This window comes from Ursus maritimus, unplaced genomic scaffold, assembly GCF_017311325.1.
Source record: "Ursus maritimus isolate PB19 unplaced genomic scaffold, ASM1731132v1 scaffold_32, whole genome shotgun sequence".
NCBI lineage: Eukaryota > Metazoa > Chordata > Mammalia > Carnivora > Ursidae > Ursus > Ursus maritimus.
Genome location: NW_024425786.1, coordinates 26313122 through 26335688, shown reverse-complemented (window position 1 = coordinate 26335688; position 22567 = coordinate 26313122). Strand labels below are relative to the sequence as shown.

Sequence of the window (22567 nt, the reverse complement as noted above, 5' to 3'; positions counted from 1 at the left end):
CAGCTTATGGGTACAAAAATCGTAGGAGATTACCTACTTTTCCCTCCCTCCAATGCCTAGACTGCAGACGAGCTTCTTGTCATCAGTCTGTGCTGATAATTGATTTTTTTTTTAGTCTACCATTCATGAAAGGTTTCCCCTTTCCTACGTTTATGGAGGTTCTCATTCCTAATGCTGTGTTTCATGTGGACCCAACGCCTTACTCCTACACCCAAGTGGCTGTTAATACCTAAGCCCTTTGGTCCCTCCGACCAGCAACCTGTGCCCCCACCTCCCACCACCACTGGGCTGTTTGCAGCACTGACTCACACAGTTAATATGCTGATTTTCCAGTCTCCTCTTTGCTTTTGTCCCCTGGGGACATATTTCGCTTTCTTCTGAGCTCAGCTATGCATATAAAACATTTCTTATATTTTATCCAGTGTTTTAGAGTGTTTTGAAATGGGAGTGATTTCCAAGGTTAGCTAAACCAAAGGACACAGGTAAAGTATACAGGATGTTGTGCAGCCCCCAGACGAACCCACTGACTCTAGCACAGACAATTTTCAGTTATACCCAAGCAAAGTATTTTCTTCTAAATATCCCGCATCCTTGGAAATATTTACTGGTCCTGAGTCTGGCTTGGACAGAGGCTAAGGTTCCCGTTTTCTAAGAGGATCCTTTGACTTTGACTCTACTGAAAGTGGGTCCGAGGGCAGCAGGTTGGGAGGCCGTGCAGGGATAATAGAAGAATTCACAGCACAATGTTACAGTTTTATAATCGTAATACAGTAAAGATCAACACAGATGCAATATTCCTCTGGGAGTCTATACAAGTCTGTGTTTCCCTTGGGTCCTGGTCCCTTGTGGGAACTTCAGAAGCTCCTTTTCTCCAGTAGAGATGGCAAGCATGTGGCCCCAGGGAGTTTCTCATCCTCCCTCTGTCTGCCTTGGATGGAGTTGGTCATAAGAATAGCGTATAGTTGGGATTTCAAGAGCTTTGGAGACCCTGGGAAGGAGAGGCCTCCGAAAGGTATTGTCACTGTGATTTAAGAACCTCTTACTACTAGTAATAGTCCATTATGTTTATTGAGCACCTGCTATATGCCAGATATTGTGCCTAATACTTTACTCACGGGAGAGGCTTGGAGATACAGAGATAAGCTGCAGAATGAGATTCCTTCCATTTGCGGTATCTAGAGGTGAGACCAGAATGCTCTCTCCTGGGGTTAGATCAACTGTCCCGTGCCCCAGGAAGGATCCTCTGAGCGGGATTGGTTCTAGCTGGGGAGTATCTTGAGCCTGGCCTAGAAATAGCAGGAGTTAGGTTAGCTTCTGAGCTTCAGGAAATACCCAGGCACTGCTGGTCCTTCGTACCCCAGGGGTCCAGAGATAGGAAACTGAGAGGTGCACTTGCAGAGGGTTGTGGTGAAAGCCACAGCTGCCACAGGACTGTGGCTTGTGCCACACATGGCACAACTTCACTTCTACAGGATTTTGAGTTGATTTTTCCATGACCCACAATTTCTGTACACTTGTAATGAAGTTCCTTTAGAACAAGCTGTGGAAAGAGGTCCAGACACCCCTTTTTGATTACTGGGCCCACATGGGAACCACTGAATCTGAATTTCCAGGAAATTTTGTCCCTGAGCTTCTAGGCAGCCAAAGCAAAGAGAGGCATATAGTTAGAGAGCCCAGGGTTCAGGTCCTTGGGGTGGAGCTTGAGTTAATGTAGGTTTAAAAGGTCCCCAGCAGATTCTGATTCAGCCTGGCAAAAGAGCCAGGAAACCTGGCATTTGACTTGAGTAAATCGCTTACAAGCTGGGCATTGTTGGTCTATTCATCTGCCCCCTCTGAGCCTTAGTTTGCCCCTCAGTCGAACTGGATGGAAACTTCTGCTCAATTTGAGGTGGAATTTAGTGACATCATGTTACGCGTTGGAGGCGGAGTTATGGACACGTTGAGCTGCATTGTACACGTGGATCAAGCCACTACTTTATCTGTGGATTGCACATAAATATGCCGCTATGACTCCTTCCTGGGAGATGTCACGAGACGCAGCCATGGGACATTTGCTACCACATTTACCATGTGGGTTCTACTGAGGACTTGTCCTCGACTCCATCCACGGGCCTCTACGTAATCACTTGTGGTTCTCATGAGTGCTGGCCTATTTCCAGGTAGGTCCTGAGACCTTCACATGCCACTGACTGAGGGCTTGGTGTGTACCAGTACCCGTACCAAGTGCCTCCCATGTTTTTCTTCGAGTCCCCTAAATAGCCCCATGAAGATGGTACCATTATCATTCCCATCGGGCAGGTGATTCAGCGGAGGCCCCAAATCTTTAAGTACTTTTCCCAGGCCACAGTACTAGGAGGGAGCAGAGCCCACTCTTAAGTCTGGGTAGGTCTCCCTCCATAGGCTATGCCGGCAACCTGCAGGCGATACTCCTTGACGCTTTGGAAGCTCAGGGTCAAATGCGCACCCATGTGCTCTGGGGGTAGAGCTTGTCCCTGGGACCACCCACCTTTACTTTTCCTTTGTGCTACCTTCCTCATATAATATGAACGGAAGCTGCATTCTCCACGGTATATTTAGTCTTAGTGCAGTGCTCCGGGACATGGTTCCATGAGCAGAGGTTTTGTTTTGCCTTTTTCTTAGTTGCTTTAATTTTTTTACGCACCATGGATTCTGTACCACAAAACATCAAGACAAAAACAAGAACCTCAGTCAGCAAGGGGTGAACTTGCCTTAGAGGATGAGGGCAGGGAAGGAACCAGCAGGCCAAATCAGAACCCTAGTTAGTGGGCAGAAGGTGGGAGACGGCTTGGAACACTTGAAGGTTAATAATTTTTGCTCCATCACTTACCCATTAATTTCTGCCCAGCCCCATGCTATGTATCTCTGTAGGCTGCTGTCAGTCATTTTTGTAATGGAAGGGGTCATAAATAATCAAATAAAAGGTGGGCTTCCCTGCAACTCCCCACCTCCAGACTGGGCTGGAGGGAGGATGTCCCTGGCTGTCTCCCTCAGGGTTAGGTGTGAGAAGTGTGAGGGGCTGGACGAAGTGGAGAGGAAGATGGGGTGGTCCCAGGAGTCTGGGAGAGGCATAGATGGGCTGGAGGGAGGAGTATTTCAAGGAAAGGCTAGACCCCAAGACCCCCGAGGCAGGCCTGGAGAGCAGCACAGGGCAGAGGGGCCTCCGTCCCTCTTTGCACAGAGTGGGGGTTTCTTTTCGCCCAAAGGCAGAGGAGTCACCCAGAGACCGGCTCTGCACATCTGGTTGTATTGCAAAGGCAAAGCGCCTCAGAGATACCCGCTTCCGTCCCAGCACCCCCGTAACTATTCTCCCGACCCCTGCCCACAGCTCAGTGAGGAGCTGAACCAGCAGCTGGAGGCCGTGTGCGGGTCCGTGTTTGGGGAGCTCGAGTCCCAGGCGGTGGATGCCCTGGACCTGCCCGGCTGTTTCCGCATGCGGAGCCACAGCTACCTCCGGGCCATCCAGGCCGGCTGCTCTCAAGACGACGACTGCCTGCCCCTCCTTGCTGCCCCTGCCTCTGTCTCAGGGAGGCCCGGCTCCTGTGAGTGTGCCCTGTCTGCCCCTGGCCCGGCCCTAGGTCGGAGAGCGCCCTGGGTTCCGGTGCCGGCCCTCGCTACACCTGTGCTGTGTGACCTTGGGCAGCTGGCTTGCCTCTCTGGGCCGGGTGATGGGGAGAACAAGCCTTGGCCCGTGGAGTCCGCGTGCCTGCTGGGTCCCTCCGGCGCCGGGTGGGTGTGGGGTGGAGGGCCACAGACACCCGCCGGGACGTGTTTCTCACCCGCTGCGTTTCTGCGTTTCTGCGTTCCTGGCCCCAGCCTTCAACTTCAGAAAGGCCCCGTCCCCCATCCCGCCGGGGAGCCAGGCCCCGCCCCGCATCTCCATCACCGCCCAGAGCAGCACCGACTCCGCCCACGAGAGCTTCACGGCCGCCGAGGGCCCGGCCCGGCGCTGCAGCTCCGCGGACGGGCTGGACGGCCCCGCCATGGGCGCGCGCACCCTGGAGTTGGCGCCGGTGCCACCCCGGGCCAGCCCCAAGCCCCCTACACTCATCATCAAGACCATTCCCGGCAGGGAGGAGCTGCGGAGCCTAGCGCGGCAGCGGAAGTGGCGGCCGTCCATAGGGGTGCAGGTATGGAAGGAGGGGGTGCCGAAGCGAGCTCAGGCCCGGGCTATTTGGGGACGGCTTAAGGGGGTCGGTGCGGTTGCTCTGAGCTGCACGTAGACCCTGTGGCTGGTCATCCACAGGGCTGGTACGACCAGTGCCAGCCCCACTCCCTTGTCGCTTGTCCCGGAAACATCACCTCTCCTGGGGAGTGGAGAGGGGTGGCCAGGTTGACGCCTCTGACCTCCTGGGTCTCTTTTCTTGTTCGGGCGGACTGTCTTTGCAGAATCGGCCCATGGGCTTGGCGCTTAGCTTCTGCTCACCTGTCTCCCACAGGGTGGTCTTGTGTCCCGGGTCTAGCCCCGGCCACTGACTCCCCCAATCCTGCCCCCAGGTGGAGACTATCTCAGACTCGGACACTGAGAACAGGAGTCGAAGAGAGTTCCACTCTATCGGCGTCCAGGTGGAAGAGGACAAGAGGTAGGTCTGGGGGGGTCCGTCTCAGGCTTCCCTGGGGGAGAAGAGGAGAGAGGACCGCATAATGCCCTCCTTGGTCCCGTCTGCCTGCACACTGTCTCTTTCTGGACGGGAGACCAAAACCTTCTGATGGGGAGCGGCTGCAAGGTCATCTCCTCAGAGATGTCACCAGGGCAGTCATCAGACCTAAAGTGAGTTCTCCTTGTACCCGTGCCTGTCCGGGGTGCTCTGAGGCGGCAGGAGTGGTTGGAGGAAGGGGACAGTAGGGAGAGGTAACAGGTAGGTGCTGAGCAGGCCTTCAACAATTGGTGTTTCCGGGGGATAACAGGATTGTCCCAGTCCCTCGTTGCTGCCCCTGGTGTACAAGTTATGTGAGCTCAAAAAGAAACAAATAAACATGAAGATTGCCTCTCAGGGGCCCCTGACAAATGTAACACTCCTCCTCGCTTGGCTCACACAAGCCTTTAACCAGTCAGGGTACCTGTTGTATGCCCGAGTCTGTGATGTACCTGAGATGGTAGAATTACCAGCAGCCACTATTCTGGCATTACGTGGCCTCAGAAACACCGTGTCCTTAATTTCCAGCTGAAAAGTTAGCATTTCCAGCTCTGGAGGGGTTACTGGGAGGAGTCCCTCAGTCTAATCCTATGGGAAGACGCTTTCTCTAATGACCATGTGGCAGGGTCTCGGTGGCCCATCTGCCCTCTGGGCTGCAGTGCCACCAGGCCAGTGGCCCTAAGTAGGGTGGCTGTAAGGTCATCTGTGTTTCCCAGGAGGAAGAAAACTAGAGTCCTAGTAGCAGCGCCTCATAGCTCTGTTCCCAGTCACCATTGTTGGGCCTTTTGCCTTCCCCTAAAGTTCCCCTAGCTATTTCTGGAATTCCCTGGGAGTATCGTGTGTGCGCCTGATCAAGGCTTTTTGGGGTTCCTGTGGGATTCACCATTTTTCTCCATGCACACTCCAGCTCCGTGTGGTTTCATATGCTCCTGAGGCTGTAAATGCCTCCATCAAGGGTGATAGATAGTTGCCTTATTTCCCCCATCATTCCTGAAGCTACCGTCCTCCAAACTCTCTTTTTTAAAAAAAGATTTATTTATCGGGGCCCCTGGGTAGTTCAGTTGGTTAAGTGTCTTGACTCTTGGTTTCGGCTCAGGTCATGATCTCAGGGTTGGGGGATCAAGCCCTGCATGGGGCTCTGTGTTCATCAGGGAGTCTCCTTGGCTCTCTCCCCGCTCAAATAAATAAATAAGTTTTTAAAGATCTTATTTATTTGAGAGAGAGAGAGAGAGTGTGGGGAAGGGCAGAGGGAGAGTATCTTCAAGCAGACTCCTTGCTGAGCCAGGAGCCCTATGCAGGGCTCAATCCCACGATCCATGAGATCATGACCTGAGCCAAAACCAAGAGTCAGATGCTTAATCGACTGAGACACCCAGGCACCCCTCCTTCAAACTCTTAATATACCACAAAGATCCCAGAAAAGTAGCACTTTATGGCAAACCCACTTTGCAAGTCCATGACCTGGGTTCTTGAGAGGTGGGGTAGGAGTCATGGAGGGATGTAGCCCTGTGTTGAGAACTCTTCCCCCAACTCTGTTACTGCCCCAGGGACCATAAACCAAGCCCATTACCCCCACTCACTCCCTTATAAGGCTTCTTGGTCCCTCATTCAGTTAGACCCCCAGGGGTCCCCCCATTCTTCCTAACAAGCCTGAATCCTGGGAAGAGTGCAGTAGGCATTCTACTGAGATTCAGGCGAAGTCAGCAAACTCCATCATCTGTTCATTCATTCTTTCATTCTGAAAAATACTTACTGAGCATTTGTTTTATGACCGTTCCTGTTAAAATCTCAGGGAAACATCGAAGAAATGAGTCTTGCCCTCATAGAAGTTATGGTCTCGAAGGGAACTGAAGCAATGAATAAATGACCCACAACTAAAAATATGATTATACATTATGGTATAATATGTCATGGGATATTATTACATGTTATGGCGGGACTATGAAAGAAAAAAACTAAGAGAGAAGGGATCTTGTTTGGGGTAAGCAGGTGACATTTAAGCTGAGACTCGAGGATTGACTAGGAACACTCAGGTGATGATTGGGGGTGGAAGTGTTGCAGGAAGAGGGAAGAGCATGTATGAAAGCGCTACAGCAGGACAGTTTGACACGCATCAGGAAGCGAAAGAAGGTTCTGGCGTGGTGTGGAATGGGATGGGGCTGTGGTGAGGGAGTGGATCGGAGAATAGGCAGGCTCCAGGTCATGCAGAGAATGGGCATGATAAAGAACTGGAATTTAATTATGACTGATGAGTAGCCATTAAAAGGTGAAAGGAGCATGACAGGGTCTAATTTATGTTTACAAAAGATCACTAGCTGCTAAGTGGAGAATGGATTTGAGGGAAATAATAGTGAGCGCCGGGAGGCTAGTGAGCGGGAATGTTTCCTGATCCAGAAGAAAGGTGACGGTCTTTTGCATTATGGAGGATCCTTTTTTTTCTATTGTATTTTATAATTGGGCACTACTAGTGTATGGGAGAACATAAGGCTTTATACAGTGATCTTGAATTCACCAACTTCGCTGCTGTCTCTTATTGGGACTTATAGTTTACCTGAAAATCATGATGGGTTTGAGTCAGGCACGTTCTCTGTAAATGAGGATATTTCTTTCTTTTTTTTTTTAATTTAAATTCAATTAATTAACATACAATGTATTATTGGTTTCAGAGGTAGAAGTCAGTGATTCATCAGTCTTATGTAATACCCAGTGCTCATTATATCACGTGCCCTCCTTAATGTCCATCACCCAGTTATCCCATCCCCCCACCCCCACCCCTCCAGCAACCCTGTTTGTTTCCTATGATTAACAGTCTCTTGTGATTTGTCTCCCTCTCTGATTTTGTCCTGTTTTATTTTTTCAAATGAGGATATGTCTTCCTTTCTTTTTTTTTTTGAGAGAGAGCGAGCGAGCAAGAGAGTATATGTGTGAGCGGGGGTGGGGGCGTGCAGAGGGAGGGAGAGAATCTTAAGCAGGCTCCGACCTGGGTGTGACATGGGTCCTGATCTCACAACCCTGAGATCATGACCTGAGCCAAAATCAAGAGTTAATTGCCTGAGCCATGCAGGTGCCCCTAGGATGATATCTCTTTTAAATCCATATTCTTTTAACTTCTTTTTCTTGCAATAATGTACTGAATAGGACTTCTAGTTCACTGTTGAGTGGAGCAGTCTTGTCCCATTCCTGATATTAGTGGATATCTTCTTAAATCCTACTCATAAGTGTAATGATGTTTGGTACAGATTTTGTTGGATACTATTTATCAGGTTAAGGAAATTCCCTTCTATTCATAGCTGGCTAAAAGGTTTTACGTTTATTTCTTTTTAAACAGAAAATGAGGGTGAAATTTTATTGAATGCTTTTCCAGAATCTACTTAGATGATCATAGATTTTCTCCTTTCATCTGTAATGTGAATTAGATTAATAGATTTTCCATGTTGATCCATTCTTTCATTGCTGGGATGAACCCTGCTCGATACTATCATCTGTTTGGATGAAGTTCGGCTGTAACAGGACCTCAGTAGTCTCCTCAGTGCATTTCTCTCACTTAGAAAAAGAAGAAGCATGGAGATCCAAGGGCAGTGTCAGGATCTCTCTTGCTGTTCTTTCGCTCTGTGTATCACCTCCGTCCCAGGAGTGGAAGCCCAAGCTGCAGCCATCCTGCCTGCGTTCTGAGAAGTACCAAGGCGGAGGGGAGGAGGAATGCGGTGCTGCCTCTTAAAAAAGATTCCCTGAAAGTTACACCCAACACTCTCACCTCCATCACATTGCCCGAAACCAAATGGTGTGGTGACATCCAGTGGCAAGGGAGGCTGTGGCAGACAGTCTCCATTGAGAAGCAATGCACGAAGAGCAGGACACATAGCTAAAGATCAGGGTGCTTATGGCCAAAGACAAAGAGAAGAATGGGCATACGGAAGTCCAGCCATGCTGGTCACAGTCCTGCTGTGTTATTTTTCTGTACGTGACTGGATTTTTGGATAGCTGTTACTGTAAGATTTTTATAATCTGTGTCCATAAGTGATATTAGCTGACGATTTTGCTTTATTGTGCTTATTCAATTCAGGTATTTAGGTGACGCTGGACTCCTAAAATGAATTTGGTAGCATTCTCTCTCTCCCCCTTGGAACAATTTGTGTAAAGTAGGAATTGTCTATTCCTTGAAGGTTGGGTAAAGGTTGCCTATAAAACTATCTAGGCCTGATGCCTTTTGGGGATAGGAGAAACTTACAGAATCACAGCTTCAGTTTCTTTCATGGTTATTGACCTGTTCGGGTTTTCTTTTTCTTCCTGAGTCAATTTTGGTGATTTATATTTTTCTCAGAAAATGGACCATTTTACAAAAATTGACAGTTTTGAAAAAATTTTTGGCACGAATATCCTTTGTCCTAGTAGTATGATTTTATAAGTCTTTATTGTATCTGTAGCTTTTCATTCCTAATACCGTATATGTATGTCTTACCTCTATTTCGTGATCAGTCTTATCTGAGGTTTGTCTATTTTATCATTTTAATATATTCTTATTTATTTACAAAAAATTATTTTATTTTATTTTTTTAGAGAGAGAGAGGGAGAGAGCACGTGTGCAAGTGGGTGGGATGGAGCAGAGGGAGAGGGAGAGAGAGAATATTAAGCAGGCTCCTTGCCCAGCATGGAGCCCAATGAGGGGTTTGATCTCAAGACCCTAAGATCATGACCTGAGCTGAAACCAAGAGTCAGATGGTTAACTGACTGAGCCATCCAGGTGCCCCTTTAATAGTACATATATATATAAGTGTGTGTGTGTGTGTATGCATATACATATGCACACATATATGTATGTATATGTATACACGTCTGTCTGTATGTATATAGATACATATATGTATATTCACACACATATTTAAAGATTTATTTATTTATTTTAGAGAGAAAGAGATCGAGAGCATTAGTGGGCTGAAGGGCAGAGAGGGAGAGGGAGAGAATCTCAAGCAGACTCCTCACTGAGCGGGGAGCCCGATGCAGGGGCTTGATCTCGCAACCTGGAGATCATGACCCCAACCAAAATCAAGAGTCTGTTGCTTAACTGACTGAGCCACTGAAGTGCCCCTTAATATATATATATATGTATATATGTATGTATATGTATATGTATGTATATATATATATGCATATATATACACATATATATATATTTAATTTAAATTCAATTAACTAACATATAATGTATTTTTGGTTTCAGAGGTACAGATCTGTGATTCATCAGTCTTTTTTCTTTTTTTCTATCAGTCTTATATAATACCCAGTGCTCATTGCGTCACATGCCCTCCTTAATGTCCATCACCTAGTTACCCCATCCCTTAACCCCCTCCCCTTAATACATTTTTAAAGTTATATTTTATCGGTCTTTAAAAAAACTTGCTTTTGGATTTGGTTAGCATCTCTATTGTTTCTTTCTCTTTTATCTTTATTTTCTTTCTTCTACCAAGTTTGTCTTTTTTTTTTAATAGCCTCTTGAACACGATTTCTTATTTTCTAACGTGTTTTTAAGGCTATAAATTCCCTTTTAACTATACTGCTAGAGCTGTACCTCATAAGTTTTGAGAATCAGTATTTCTACTGTTCAGTTCTAAATAGCTTGTAGCTTTTATCATAATTTCCTTTTTCACCGATGAATGATTTTGAAGTTCTTTTTTTTTGTTTTTTTTTTTGCTTCCAAATTTTGGCGGGGGGAGGTTCGGAGCTACTTTTTCACTACTGCTTTCTAAATTTGCTGCATGTGGTAATACAATGCATTCTGTATGATATTTTTATTCCTTAGAATTTGTTGAGGCTTCCTCTGTTTATATATATATGTATATATATATATATACACACATATATATATATACATATATATACATATATATGTGTGTATATATATATATTTCTAATATAGATGGTCAGACTTATACATTATATTTTTCAAATGTTTGATTTCTTTTTGGATGTTTGATTTAGCAGTTCTGAGAGAGTTGTATTAAAAATGTCTCACCGTGGGATGCCGGGGTGGCACAGCTGGTTAAGCATCCGACTCTTGATTTCAGCTCAGGTCGTGATCTCAGGGCTGTGGAGCCCCACGATGGGCTCTGTGCTGGGCATGGTGGGGCCTGCTTAAGATTCTGTCTCTTGGGGCGCCTGGGTGGCACAGCGGTTAAGCGTCTGCCTTTGGCTCAGGGTGTGATCCCAGCGTTCTGGGATCGAGCCCCACATCAGGCTCCTCCGCCGGGAGCCTGCTTCTCCCTCTCCCACTCCCCCTGCTTGTGTTCCCTCTCTCGCTGGCTGTCTCTATCTCTGTCAAATAAATAAATAAAAAAATCTTAAAAAAAAAAAAGATTCTGTCTCTCCCTCTTGGCTCCCCCTCCCCCACGCTCTCTCTCTTAAAAAGAAAAAAAACAGTCTCACCATGATTGTGGGTATGTCATTTCCCTTGGTGATTGTATTAATTTTTTCTTTAGTTTGCGAGTCCCGTTCATATTCAGGCTTATGATTGTTTTATCTTCTTTGTGGGTTAGTTCTTTTATCATAAATAGGCTGCTTTTCATCCTTACTATGGGTTTTTGCCTCCAAGTCTATTTTGCTTGATTTTACTATTATGGCTGCTTTCTTTTGGTGAGCGTGCCAAAGTATCTTTCTCCATTCTTTGATTTTCATCCTCCCCGTACCCTTATGTTAAGGGTAGATCGGTTGCTTGTAAGCCGTGTGGAGCTAACGTTTAGTAGACATATTTAAGCTACGTATATATATCTTCATTACTGATTTCTTTGGACTTATTTTTATTATCTCTTTAAAATTTTTCTATTTGATATGCTCTTTCTTCCCTTTTTTTTTTTTTCCTTCAAGTAATCTCTACGCCCAGCATGGGGCTTGAACTCACAATCCCGAGATCAAGAGTCCCGTGCTCCACCTCCCGAGCCAGCCAAGTGCCCTGTCGCGCTTTATTTTTGCTTTCTTCTTCCCCTACTTTTTTGCCTTCCATTGAACTGATCAAATTTACTTTATTTCTCGTCGTCCTTCTCCTGGTTTGGAAGTTTACCTCTTAGTTGTGATTTTCCTCAAAGTTTTAGCAAATATACTTAATTTAATTTTTTTCGAACAAAGTCTAAAATTAGTGAGTATTTCTGTCCTTCGTAGGCAAACACCAAGAACCTTGGAACACTTTAATTTCCTTCTTAACTCCCTCCGCCCATCTCCCATGTTGTATTTGTCTAGTATTTTGATTATACCTCTTTCAAAGAAACTCTGCTAAATCAGTTGTTTTGATATCTTTTATGGCTTAATAGTTTAGATTTACAACCATGTTTTAACAATTTATGTGTTCGCTATTCCTTGTCACTGCCCACTCCTTCCTGATGGGTTCCGTGTTTTTTATGCTAAAGTACTGCTTGAGTTTGGGACCAGTTTTAGAGTTCCTGTCTCAGCTGGAGGTTTCTGTATTTCAGTGGTGGTGCTCACTGGAACGCACGCCCACACACAAAACAGCCTTAATGTTCGTATTCTCAGCATCCTGCTTCCTGGCCACATTCCTGGAGCATGACCTGAGTTTTCCAGTCCACGTTTGTAAGTGGAATTGACCCTTCTTGGCTGCTGGCTTTATCCACGGGGTCTCCTTCCAGCTCCCCAGGATGCAGGGTTTGGGGGCTCTCCTCTCATCCTCCCTGGGCACTACCATCTAGCCTCTAGCATATGTCTGGCCCAATATTCCCGGGCTCACTTGGCTTAGATTCCCTCTCACTTCTTAGGTTTTGAATTTCCTTTTTGTCTCTAGTACCCAAAGATGTCCCTCTTCCTATTTTCAAGCGTGGCCCTGCAGCAGAAACACCTTTTGACTTTATTTTATCCGGCATTTCTACGTGTTTGGGGGTGTGTGAGTGGGAGTTTCTTAAGTTAGTTCGGTCTACTGTATTGATCAGTTGTCTGGACCAGGCTGATAGCAGATACAGAGAGAAGCGGACCAATCTGGGAAGATTTTGGAGCCAAGTCACGAAAGGACGGGGACAGGCAGAGAGTTAGGTCTTCCTCGCGCCTGTATAGGTATTTGTGAGGTCCTGGTGGGGTGGGCTGGGGAGGGGGAGATGGTGTTGGATCAATGTCTGCAGAACTGAATTGCCTGGGACAGGTGATGACACTGGGAATCCAAGGGGGTGACAGGTGGGGAGAGGAGAAATCTGGCGCATGTCTCTGGCCAGGCTCCCTTGCCTGTCTGCTGCGGGCGTCCTTAGTTGTACACCTGCACTGTCTTTTCTGTCCCTTATGTCCCTGGCACTTTAAGTCTGACTTACCACACACCATGCCCCAAATGGTACATAAAAGCGAGCCATGACTACCAGCAGCCTCTCTAGGCAAACTTCCAGGAGCCCCCACCTGCTGCCGCCCCATTTTCTTGGACTCTCTTGTCCTTACTCCTGTCTCACTGGTCCCAGGATCTGTCGTCTCTCTCTGCACATTGGTTTTAGAAATTGCCAGGGAGGAAAGGTCTCTCCCTTTCCACCTTTCAGTGTGTTCCCTGCCAACCTGTTGGGTGAAGAATTCAGATCTACTGCTTGGTGGGTTTTTCCCATTGCTCACTATCAGTGCTGGCTTGGCTTGGAAACACACAGGTATGGGTGTTGGTGCTTCTTTACTTCCATCTCCACAGCACCCCCACCCAAGATTCATTTGTCCACAGATATTTATTGGATCCCTATTATTTGTCAAGTACTTTGCTGGGCACTGAGGATGCAAAGGTCAGCGGAACCAGACAGCCCTTGCCCTGTGAGGCGTACGGCCATGTTAGTCTAAGAAGCTTATAAATGGCATAGAAGTATAGATGTGGTGACACCACAAAGGAGAGGTTTGTGACAGTGAGAGTGTGTCATGGGGGCTTTGACCTAGTCAGAGGGGTTTGGTGTGACTTCCCTGAGGAAGTGACATTTGGGCAGAGATCTCAATGAACAACTCACACAATTTAACAAGGTGAACTGAAATTAACTAGGTGGAAGTGGGAGATAAGAGTGTTCCAGGCAAAAGGAACAGCATCTGCTAAGGCCCTGTGGTGGGGGGGGAGCATACTTAAGGAACTGTTACCAGCGCTGTCTCAGGGCATCCTACAACACCTGTCTACACAGACCCAGCATACTCTGGGCCAGGATAAAAGAATGCATCAAATACCTTTGCTAAATATTAGAAGAATGTTCTACATTCTTAAAGGGGCCCTTTAAGAACATAGAAACCACGTGATTTTTGCCTCAAACTCTAACTATGGGGATCCCCTTGTATCTTTTACCTCTAGATCCTTCCTACTAAGACCTTATCTTAAATTCCAGATGTAGCAAAAACCAACAAAATAAACAAAAAAACACCAGACTGCTCAGTTAAATTTGGTTATCAGACATGAATGTTGAAAAATTTTTAGTATATGTAGTTCCCAAATATTGCATGAGATATGCTAAAAAAATTACGTTATTTATTTGAAATTCAAATTTAAGAGCAAGTCCTGTATTTTATCTAACAGCCCTACTTATAATCAATTAAGCCCAAACAGGGCCAGCTGGAGAACTCTACGTAGGAAGGCCGCCCCCTCCGCACCACTCATTCCTTAGCATCATGGTAATTTCTGGCTTTGGGACCTTGGGCATGGCATGTACTGAAAGAATAGAGCCCCTTGAGACCCAGGAAGGAAGCTTCCACCCTTATGAATTTTTTTTAAAGATTTATTTATTTATTTATTTATTTATTTATTTATTTATTTATCAGAGAGCACAAGCAGGGGGAGCAGCAGGCAGAGAGAGAAGCAGGCTCCCTGCTGAGCAAGGATGCAAGTCCCAATGTGGGTTTAGAAATTGCCAGGGAGGAAAGGTCCTGGGATCATGACCTGAGCCACAGGCAGACACTTAACGGAGTGAGTCACCCAGGTGCCCCTTCATGAATTTGTACTCCCAGAGCAGTCATGTGAAAGCAATGCCCTGCCGATCGACCACAAGCCCTGGGTGTGGACACTGCCTCCATTCCTCAGTCTTCCACTGAAGACTGACCTGTGGCTCTTCCTAAATCTTCCACCCTGGCCCCACCTCGGCATCACAGTCACAGCCCTCAGGCTGGGGTGGTAGACTCGGGGCCCCCGATTGATTATATGTTCAAGCCCTTAGATGCTTTTTCAGAGAGGGCGCTAGTACAATGGCTGTGCCTTGCTAAAATGCTACTGCCCTTCCCCTTCCCTGCCCAGTGCCTCCTCCCACCCCTGCCAGCCTGCTGCCCAATACTCCTGGTAAAACCTCTTGACAACTCGTGGTTGTGGAGAATTCCGTGGACACCGTGTCTCTTGGGATAAACCAGTTTCTTCCCAGAGCCCTTTGTGTTATCCCTTAGAGAATCACAGTAGAAACGTCTCCCTGAAATAACCATATAACAACTTCCAGCAACATCAGGAATGTGATCACTGTCACCCCGAAGAGCTCGAGGGGGGAGGCCTCCTCAACCTTGTTAAAAAGCTTGGGGAGAAAATATTGTGACAGGCATTGTTACGAATTAGGGATGATTCACAACTGAGGCTGGTTTCTATCCTGTGTTTACAGCTGTTGTGAAGACCACAGCAAATACTGCCAGATCCAGAACTAAATAGGGACATAAGCTCTGGACTTCACTACCCTGAAAATTCATCTGTTATTGTTAGGATTAGGTTTGGCTGTGAGTTACAGAAAAGCCCCAAGATGACAGAAGTGCATTTCTCTCTTGCTTAGAAGAAGCCCAGAGATTCAGTTGAGAGCTGGTAGGTGCTGTGCAGTGTCAGGACCCAGCCTCCTTCTATCTTACTGCTTCTCCATCCTTAGCACTTGGCTTCCATCTCATATTCCCAGATGGCTGCTTGAGTCCGGCCATCACGTCTGCATTCTGGTCAGCAGGGAGGAGGAAGGAACCAAAAATGGCACATTTTCCTTTTAAGAACATTTCCTGGAAGTTGCACATACCTTTCTGTTTATATCTTGTGAGCTAGAACTTAGCCATATGGCTATACCAGAGAAACTGGTAAAAGAGTCGTTACTCGAAGTGGCCATGTGTCCAGCTTCAAATTGTGGGATTCTAGAAAGGTAGAAGGGATATTGGGGGATGAACAGTGGTCTCTACCGTTCTTCCTTCCAACCAACCCATCCACCCACCCAACCACCCACACACCAACCAACCAACCAACCAACCAACCACTCAGCCAACATTTATGCAAGGAATGGCTCTACTTATAAGGGAGACAAATGCAAATTACTAACTATAATACAATGTGCTTTGGAGGACAAAAGGGGTTTTATTCCGAATGCTGTGTGAGAACAGATGGAAGCAATCAGCAGTGATCACAATAATTAATAACTACAATGGCCTCGCTGGGTTCTCAGTGCTACATTCCCATTATTGTATTTGTCCAGCTCCTTTTCTTTTCAGTGAGAGCCACAAACCTCCCTGCCTTTCCATATAATAGCTAACATTTACAATGGGTAGGCCAGGTGCTGGTCTAAGTTCTTTACATACATTATCTCATGAGAATTCTGTGATCGTTCTCATTGGTAGATAAGGAAACTGAGGCACAAGCCAGAGAGCTGAATTTTGACTAGGCAGTCTGGCTCCACGGTGCATGTGCCTGACCCCTTTGCTGGGCTGCTTCCCGTAAAGCTGCTCATTATCATTTCTACCCTGACCCCCTCCCCCTAGATCTCCAGCAGACCACCTCCCCGTTCACGGCACTGTAATGATTGAGATCATCTGGTGGGACCTCTCTCCATGTCTGGACCAAGCCCCACCTCCCTTGCCTCCCTTCTTGCCTCTGCCATCCGTCCTGCCCGAGGTTGAGGCATCGTCTCCCTGATTACAGCCGCCCCTCTCCCTCAGTCCTGGGGAGGCAGTGGAGTGGACTGGAGTGGTGTAAGTGCTGGCCTCTACAGCCAGACTGGACTAAATTGATAACTGTCTGATCATAAGAGTCCACTTTTCCTCTTTAAGCCTCCGTTTTCTCATCTGTAAATAGGGATGATACTAACATTCTTACCGTGGGACCGTTGCTGAGGATTGAGCGGTTTTTATGCAAAATCCTTAGTCTAGCGCATACTAAGTGCTCAAAGGATGTTAGTTACTATTTATACTCCTTCTGTTTGGTCCTTGGACTACCGCCTCCTTCTTCTTGATCTTTCATTGATCTCTCTTTACAGGTTGTGTTAGTTTCCTATTGGTACTATAATAAATTATTACAAATTTAGCGGCATCAAATAATACATTTTTATTGTCTTACATTCCCAGGGGTCGGAAGTCTGAACTGTGTTTCACTGGGTTAAAATCAAGGCGTTGGCAGGACGGATGCCTCTGGATCTCTGGGAAGAATCCGTTTTGTCACTTTTTCCTGTTTATAGAGGTTATCCACATTCCTTGGCTTGTAGCCCACTTATGTCTTCAGAGCCCCCGTGGCAGGTTGAGTCCCCACATGACATCATTCCAGCCTTCATCCTGTTGTCCCATCTCCTCCGATTCTGACTTATCTGTTTCCCTCCTTCACTTACAAAGACCTTTGTGATTAAATTGGACACACCTGGATAATCCTGACTCTTCTTCTCATCTCAAGATCTTTCATATAATCGTATCTGCAAAGTCCCTTTTTCCATGGAAGCTAACCTATTCAGAGCTTCCAGGAACTAGGACGGGGACCTTTTCGATCATTATTCTGCATACCCTGCAGTTTCCATCCTTTAGAGATATGGCATGGGAGAGCCATCCTAAATAAAATATCCCTCTCTTCCCCTCTCTTACCCAGCTTTATTGACATATAACTGACAAATAACTAAAATATCCCTCCCTTAAAGATACATTGTCTTTTCTTTTCCTCCTTTCTCAACCAAGCTCTTTGAAAGAATTGTCTTGCCTAGTTTTCTAGACCTCCTATCAACCTCCTGCCATTTGTGTCAGCCCCCATACTCCACCAGATTGACTCTTGCCCGGGTCCCCAGTGGCTTCTGTTGTGCCAAATCAAGGGACACCTTTAATTCTCAACTGGTAGCATTTTCCATGTTGATTACTCATTCCTTCTTGAGACCCTTCTGTCTCCTGTATGCCTTTAGGTGACTTTGCCCTGGTTTCCTTCCTCTTTCTCTCTGGCTTAGATGCCTCTGGGGCTTTATTGTCTCCACCCACCCCTGAAATGTCTGTGTTCCCCAGTGCTTTGCTTCTTTGTTTCATTGCTTATTTCTTGGTTGATCATGTCCCACACTGCTGGTTTTATTATTATTTTTTATTTTCTTTTTCTTCCAAATTTGTATTTAAATTCAAGTTAATTAACATATAGTATGGTATTGGTTTCAGGAGAATTTTTTTTTTAAAGATTTTTATTTATTTGAGAGAGAGAGAGAGCACTTGAGCAGGGAGGGGCAGAGGGGGAGGGAGAAAGAATCTGAAGCAGACTCTGCACTGAACGCAGAGCCTGATGTGGGGCTCGATCCCACGGCCCTGAGATCATGACCTCAGCCGAAACCAAGAGTCAGACGCTTAACTGACTGAGCCACCCAGGCTCCCTCAGGAGTAGAATTTAGTGATTCATCTTTTACATGCAACACTAGTGCTCATTAGGTCAAGTGCCCTCCCTATAATGCCCATCCCCCATCAGCCCATCCCCCACCGACCCCCCCCACTCCCAGCAATCCTCCGTTTGTTCTCTCTAGTTAAGAGTCTCATGGTTTGCCTCACACTGCAGGTTTTCAATACCACTTGCACAAGGTTGACTGTCTCCTGCTGGGACTGCGCCGATCTCTGGCCCCCAGCTGGGAGTACTGGTGGTCCCTGTCCCCCAGCTGGGAGTACTGGTGGAGACTGTGCTTCAAGGCATCCCATAAGCTCCTCAACTTTTTAGTCTTCCTTGAGGTGGACATGGTGATGAGACCTCATTGAAGTCGTGACTTGAGAACCAGGAAGCCTGGGGCACTTACGCATGCTTCTGTTCCAGACCACGTGGCCTGTTTCCATCCAGACCAGATGTGATCTTCTTGGGACCCCTCAGAGGCCAGGGTTTAAGGCAGCACACGCAGTGGTTCTGAAGGACAGATCCATGTTTTGTGAGGGGACCAGGGAAGCAGACAGGGAAGGCTGATGTCTTTACCGGGGCAAGCCCCACCTTTCCGTGTGTGGTCTGCCATGGCTGGAGCTCCGAAGTGGCCAAAGGTGGACTGGAGCTCAGAGGCACAGAAGTATTCGAGGTGGAGCCAACGTGCATCCGAACAGTTCAGTTAGACACACAAGACTCTCAGCTGAGACAGAGAACAATTTAGCGGGACATGGGGCTGCTTCCATATGCAAGAAGGCTGCTGAGGGAGGTACAGGGCTGAGGATGGTCCTGGGGGCAGTCAGGAGGCACGCAGAGGAAGGGATGACTCGAGTCGGGAATGGACAGGGAGGGAGGAGGGGGCAGTCCATTTTAGACAGGGGAATGGCACGTGCAAAGGCTTAGAGTCAGGGCCAGTATCTACTTGGGGAGCAAGGAGAATGCAGGGGGGATGAGGTCGGAGAGGAGGACTGCTTCCAGAGTCGATGCTCATGTTGGGTGAACGCCAGCAGAGGAAACTTGAACTTTATCTTGTTGGCAGCGGGGAAGAATTTTGGGCAGGGGAACGAGTTGGGCAGAGGGCCACTTTAGGAAGACTGCTCAGATCTGAGTGGATTGGTGAGGAAATGTTGGGCCCCTGATCCGAAAATATGCAAGGTGTAATTTTTGAGAGAGAAAGTACCTTGGTGATTACTGGCCCATTTCTATCATTTTGTATAGTATAAATGTGTGCGTGTGTATTTACATATAATCATGTATCATATAATATATTTTACACACACACGCGCGCGCGAAAGATGGAGGGTGAGTGACTTCCCAAAGGCACAGAGCAACACAGCCAGCATTAGAACTCAGATCTGACTCCTTCTCTAGTGCTTTGCTTTTGTGCTGAGTGGAGATGCAGGTGTCTTGAAAGGAGGCTGACCTGATGTCAAGGCAGAGGTGGTACAAATCCTGACCAGGGCAGGGCAGGGCGGATGCCAGGGGGAAGAGCATGTGGGAGGCAATGCGGATATGTTCTTGCTTTCTCCCTCCCTCTCTCTCTCTCTCTCTCTCTCTCTGTGTCTCTCTGGGTGGGGGTGGGGACACAGGGCTTGTTGGAGACTGCACATGAGTGCATCTCTCTTTCCTGGGTCCTGCAGCATCCTTCTGGGCCTGGTTTCTATGGCAACAGGCTCCCAGCAGGCAGCCCGCCAGCTGGAGGGAAGCAGGCAGGCAAGGCAGGCAGGGAGAGAAGGCCTGGGCAGCAAGAGGAAGACTGAAGTTGTGGGGGCTGGAGGAGACTTCAGGGAAGCTGGAGGGGTCCCCCAAGAGCTAGCCCCCCAAGTCCTTCTCTCTTCAGACCATAATGGGCTGGAGGTGGGTTAGGACACATGGATCTTTCTTTCATGGTCCTGAAATTTCCAGACGTCAAACTTTTGCTCACCTCTCCCCACCACCCCCACATCTCCTGACTCCCACTTCTTTAAGGATTGTCTGACCCCAGCTCCATGCACTTCAGGGGCCATGGGTTTCTGCATAGGAAAGAGCTCTGAACTGAGGGGGGTGACAAAGAACAAGGCCAATTGACTTTCTGTTTTGCAGAGGATTTGCATATTAACTCAAAGACAAGAAATTTCCAGGCCCTGTGTCATTCCTGCCAACAACTTAATTCAGCTCCACTGGCGCTGGCTGACTGTGTCTGGCCAGGCTCTGGGCTGGGCTTTGGGGGTCCCTAGAGGAGAAGTCCTTTCAGCTGCAGGCTCCTCCCACCCTCCAGCCGCTCCCAGGCAGTTCCTCCTGATGTTCTAGCAGCTGGTGTGGAAAGTGCTTGGGCCGTCAAGCCAGCAGCCCTGGGCCTGCATCCTGGCTAGCTACTTTCTAGCCGGGTGGCCACAGCCTCTCTGGGCTTGAGTTTACTCATTTCTGAAGGGCTGAGACAAACCCATGCAGTTGGTGTAAACTAGCAAAGACATATTATTTGTTAAAATAGTTGAATAGCTGAAATACTTCGGTACTCACTGGGAAAGAGCCACCACCCTGGCCCCTCTCTCGCCCTTCTGCTCTGCCCCACGGTCCAGCTTCTGCAGCGCCGTGCTCTAGCCCTCTGGGTGTGTCCGTTCCGATGGGTGCGTGCCAGCAATTTTTCTGCCCCCGGAGTACAGACTGTTAGATATTTTGAATATCACCCCTGTCCAGAGGCATTGCAACAGGAATTCTGTACCTACCTGCAGGGACTGGTGTATTTAAAGGTCGTGGGTTAATGGCCATCACGTTGTACGTTTCTTTTCTCATTCCTTTTCCTTTTGGCCTGGAGAGGTGGGGTGAGGGTGGGAATAAGACTGGGCAGGGGCCACGATGACAGTCACCTCTCTCACCAGGCGGGCAAGGTTCAAGCGCTCCAACAGCGTGACAGCGGGTGTGCAGGCAGACCTGGAACTGGAGGGCCTGGCCGGCCTGGCCACCGTGGCCACAGAAGACAAGGCCCTGCAGTTCGGACGCTCCTTCCAGAGGCACGCTTCTGAGCCCCAGCCCGGGCCCCGGGCCCCCACCTACTCAGTCTTCCGCACGGTCCACACGCAGGGCCAGTGGGCCTACCGCGAGGGCTACCCACTGCCGTATGAGCCGCCGGCCACCGATGGGTCGCCAGGCCCTGCCCCCGCCCCCACCCCCGGCCCCGGGTCCAGCCGCCGGGACTCCTGGATGGAGCGTGGCTCACGCAGCCTCCCCGACTCAGGCCGCACGTCCCCTTGCCCGCGGGACGGCGAGTGGTTCATCAAGATGCTGAGGGCGGAGGTGGAGAAGCTGGAGCACTGGTGCCAACAGATGGAGCGTGAGGCGGAGGACTACGAGCTGCCCGAGGAGAGTGAGTGAGGGACCCTGTGTGCGCGAAGGGCTCAGAGCCGCGGCTGGGCGGTGGGCCCTGGATCGGGAGGGCCCTCCGCTTGGCCTTGAGTGTGCCTCCTCATGGTTTGCTTCTTTGGCCTGGATCTCTGGGGGTCCCCCTTGGGGCAGCAGGGCATGCTGGGAGCTCTTGGAAGGAAGTGGGGAGCAGCTTCCGAGGCCAGGATGGGACTGGGCAAGGAACCAGGTGCAAGGGCCGGCCCTCTTAGGACATGGGGCCAGTCCAAGTCACCCAGTCCATGGAGGTCAAGGGCACTCCGTTCCCATCTGGCTGGTGTGGGATTCCAGGGCTGATCCAGGGAGTGGGGCCACACTTCGAGGTGGAGGGCCGGCCGGTGCACAAGGTCAGATCACTGTCCGAGGCCTAGGTGTAGGAGATTCTGCCCGAAGACCTGGCCCTGGACGGAGCGAGGCCGTGGCCCTTCCCTGCAAGTCCATCTGAGGGGAGACGCAGCCATACCTCAGAATCCCTAAGTTGATGGGGTAGTGACTAGGAGGACAAGAGTCAGGCACATGAAATTTTCAGTAATCCTTGATGGGCCAAGGAGTCATATACTGATGAGTGACAAAGTTCTGCCGATGGGTGGTCATTGAGCTAGTGCCTGGGTGAGCCTGAAGGGCCAGGTGGGGGCTGGTTTCCCTCTGTTCCATGACATGGGAGGAAAGAAGGACACAAGAGGATAAGTGCTTAAGAAATGGAGGTTGTCTGAAGAAACACTGGTGTCTGAGGATACAGTCTTCTTGGTGAAGTGGGATAGGAGCCACCTGTTAGGAACTTGAGGATGGGATGGGGAGGGGGCTGGAGGAGAAAGACCGACAGAGAGTGCCAGAGAAGGCAGGGTTGAGTCATTCAGGGCAGACCTCCTGGAGGCTGGGAAAGGAGAGGCAACCGTCCCTCTTCTGAATCTCCTCTTATTCCCCAGTCCTGGAGAAGATCCGCAGTGCCGTGGGCAGCACGCAACTTCTCCTG

At 48.4% G+C, this 22567-nt stretch overlaps 1 protein-coding gene across 1 annotated transcript in view; it reads left to right on the top strand.

Annotated features, from left to right (window-relative positions):
- The window catches only part of DLGAP3 (DLG associated protein 3), a 38855-nt gene that overhangs the window by 14466 nt on the left and 1822 nt on the right, over positions 1–22567 (top strand). Inside the window, exons 4-8 of the mRNA XM_040619230.1 lie at positions 3347–3560; positions 3835–4148; positions 4516–4601; positions 21075–21559; positions 22521–22567. The exon at positions 22521–22567 is cut by the window's right edge and continues 45 nt beyond it. Of these exons, the coding sequence (XP_040475164.1) occupies positions 3347–3560; positions 3835–4148; positions 4516–4601; positions 21075–21559; positions 22521–22567 (1146 nt within the window). The remainder of the gene's footprint in view (positions 1–3346; positions 3561–3834; positions 4149–4515; positions 4602–21074; positions 21560–22520) is intronic.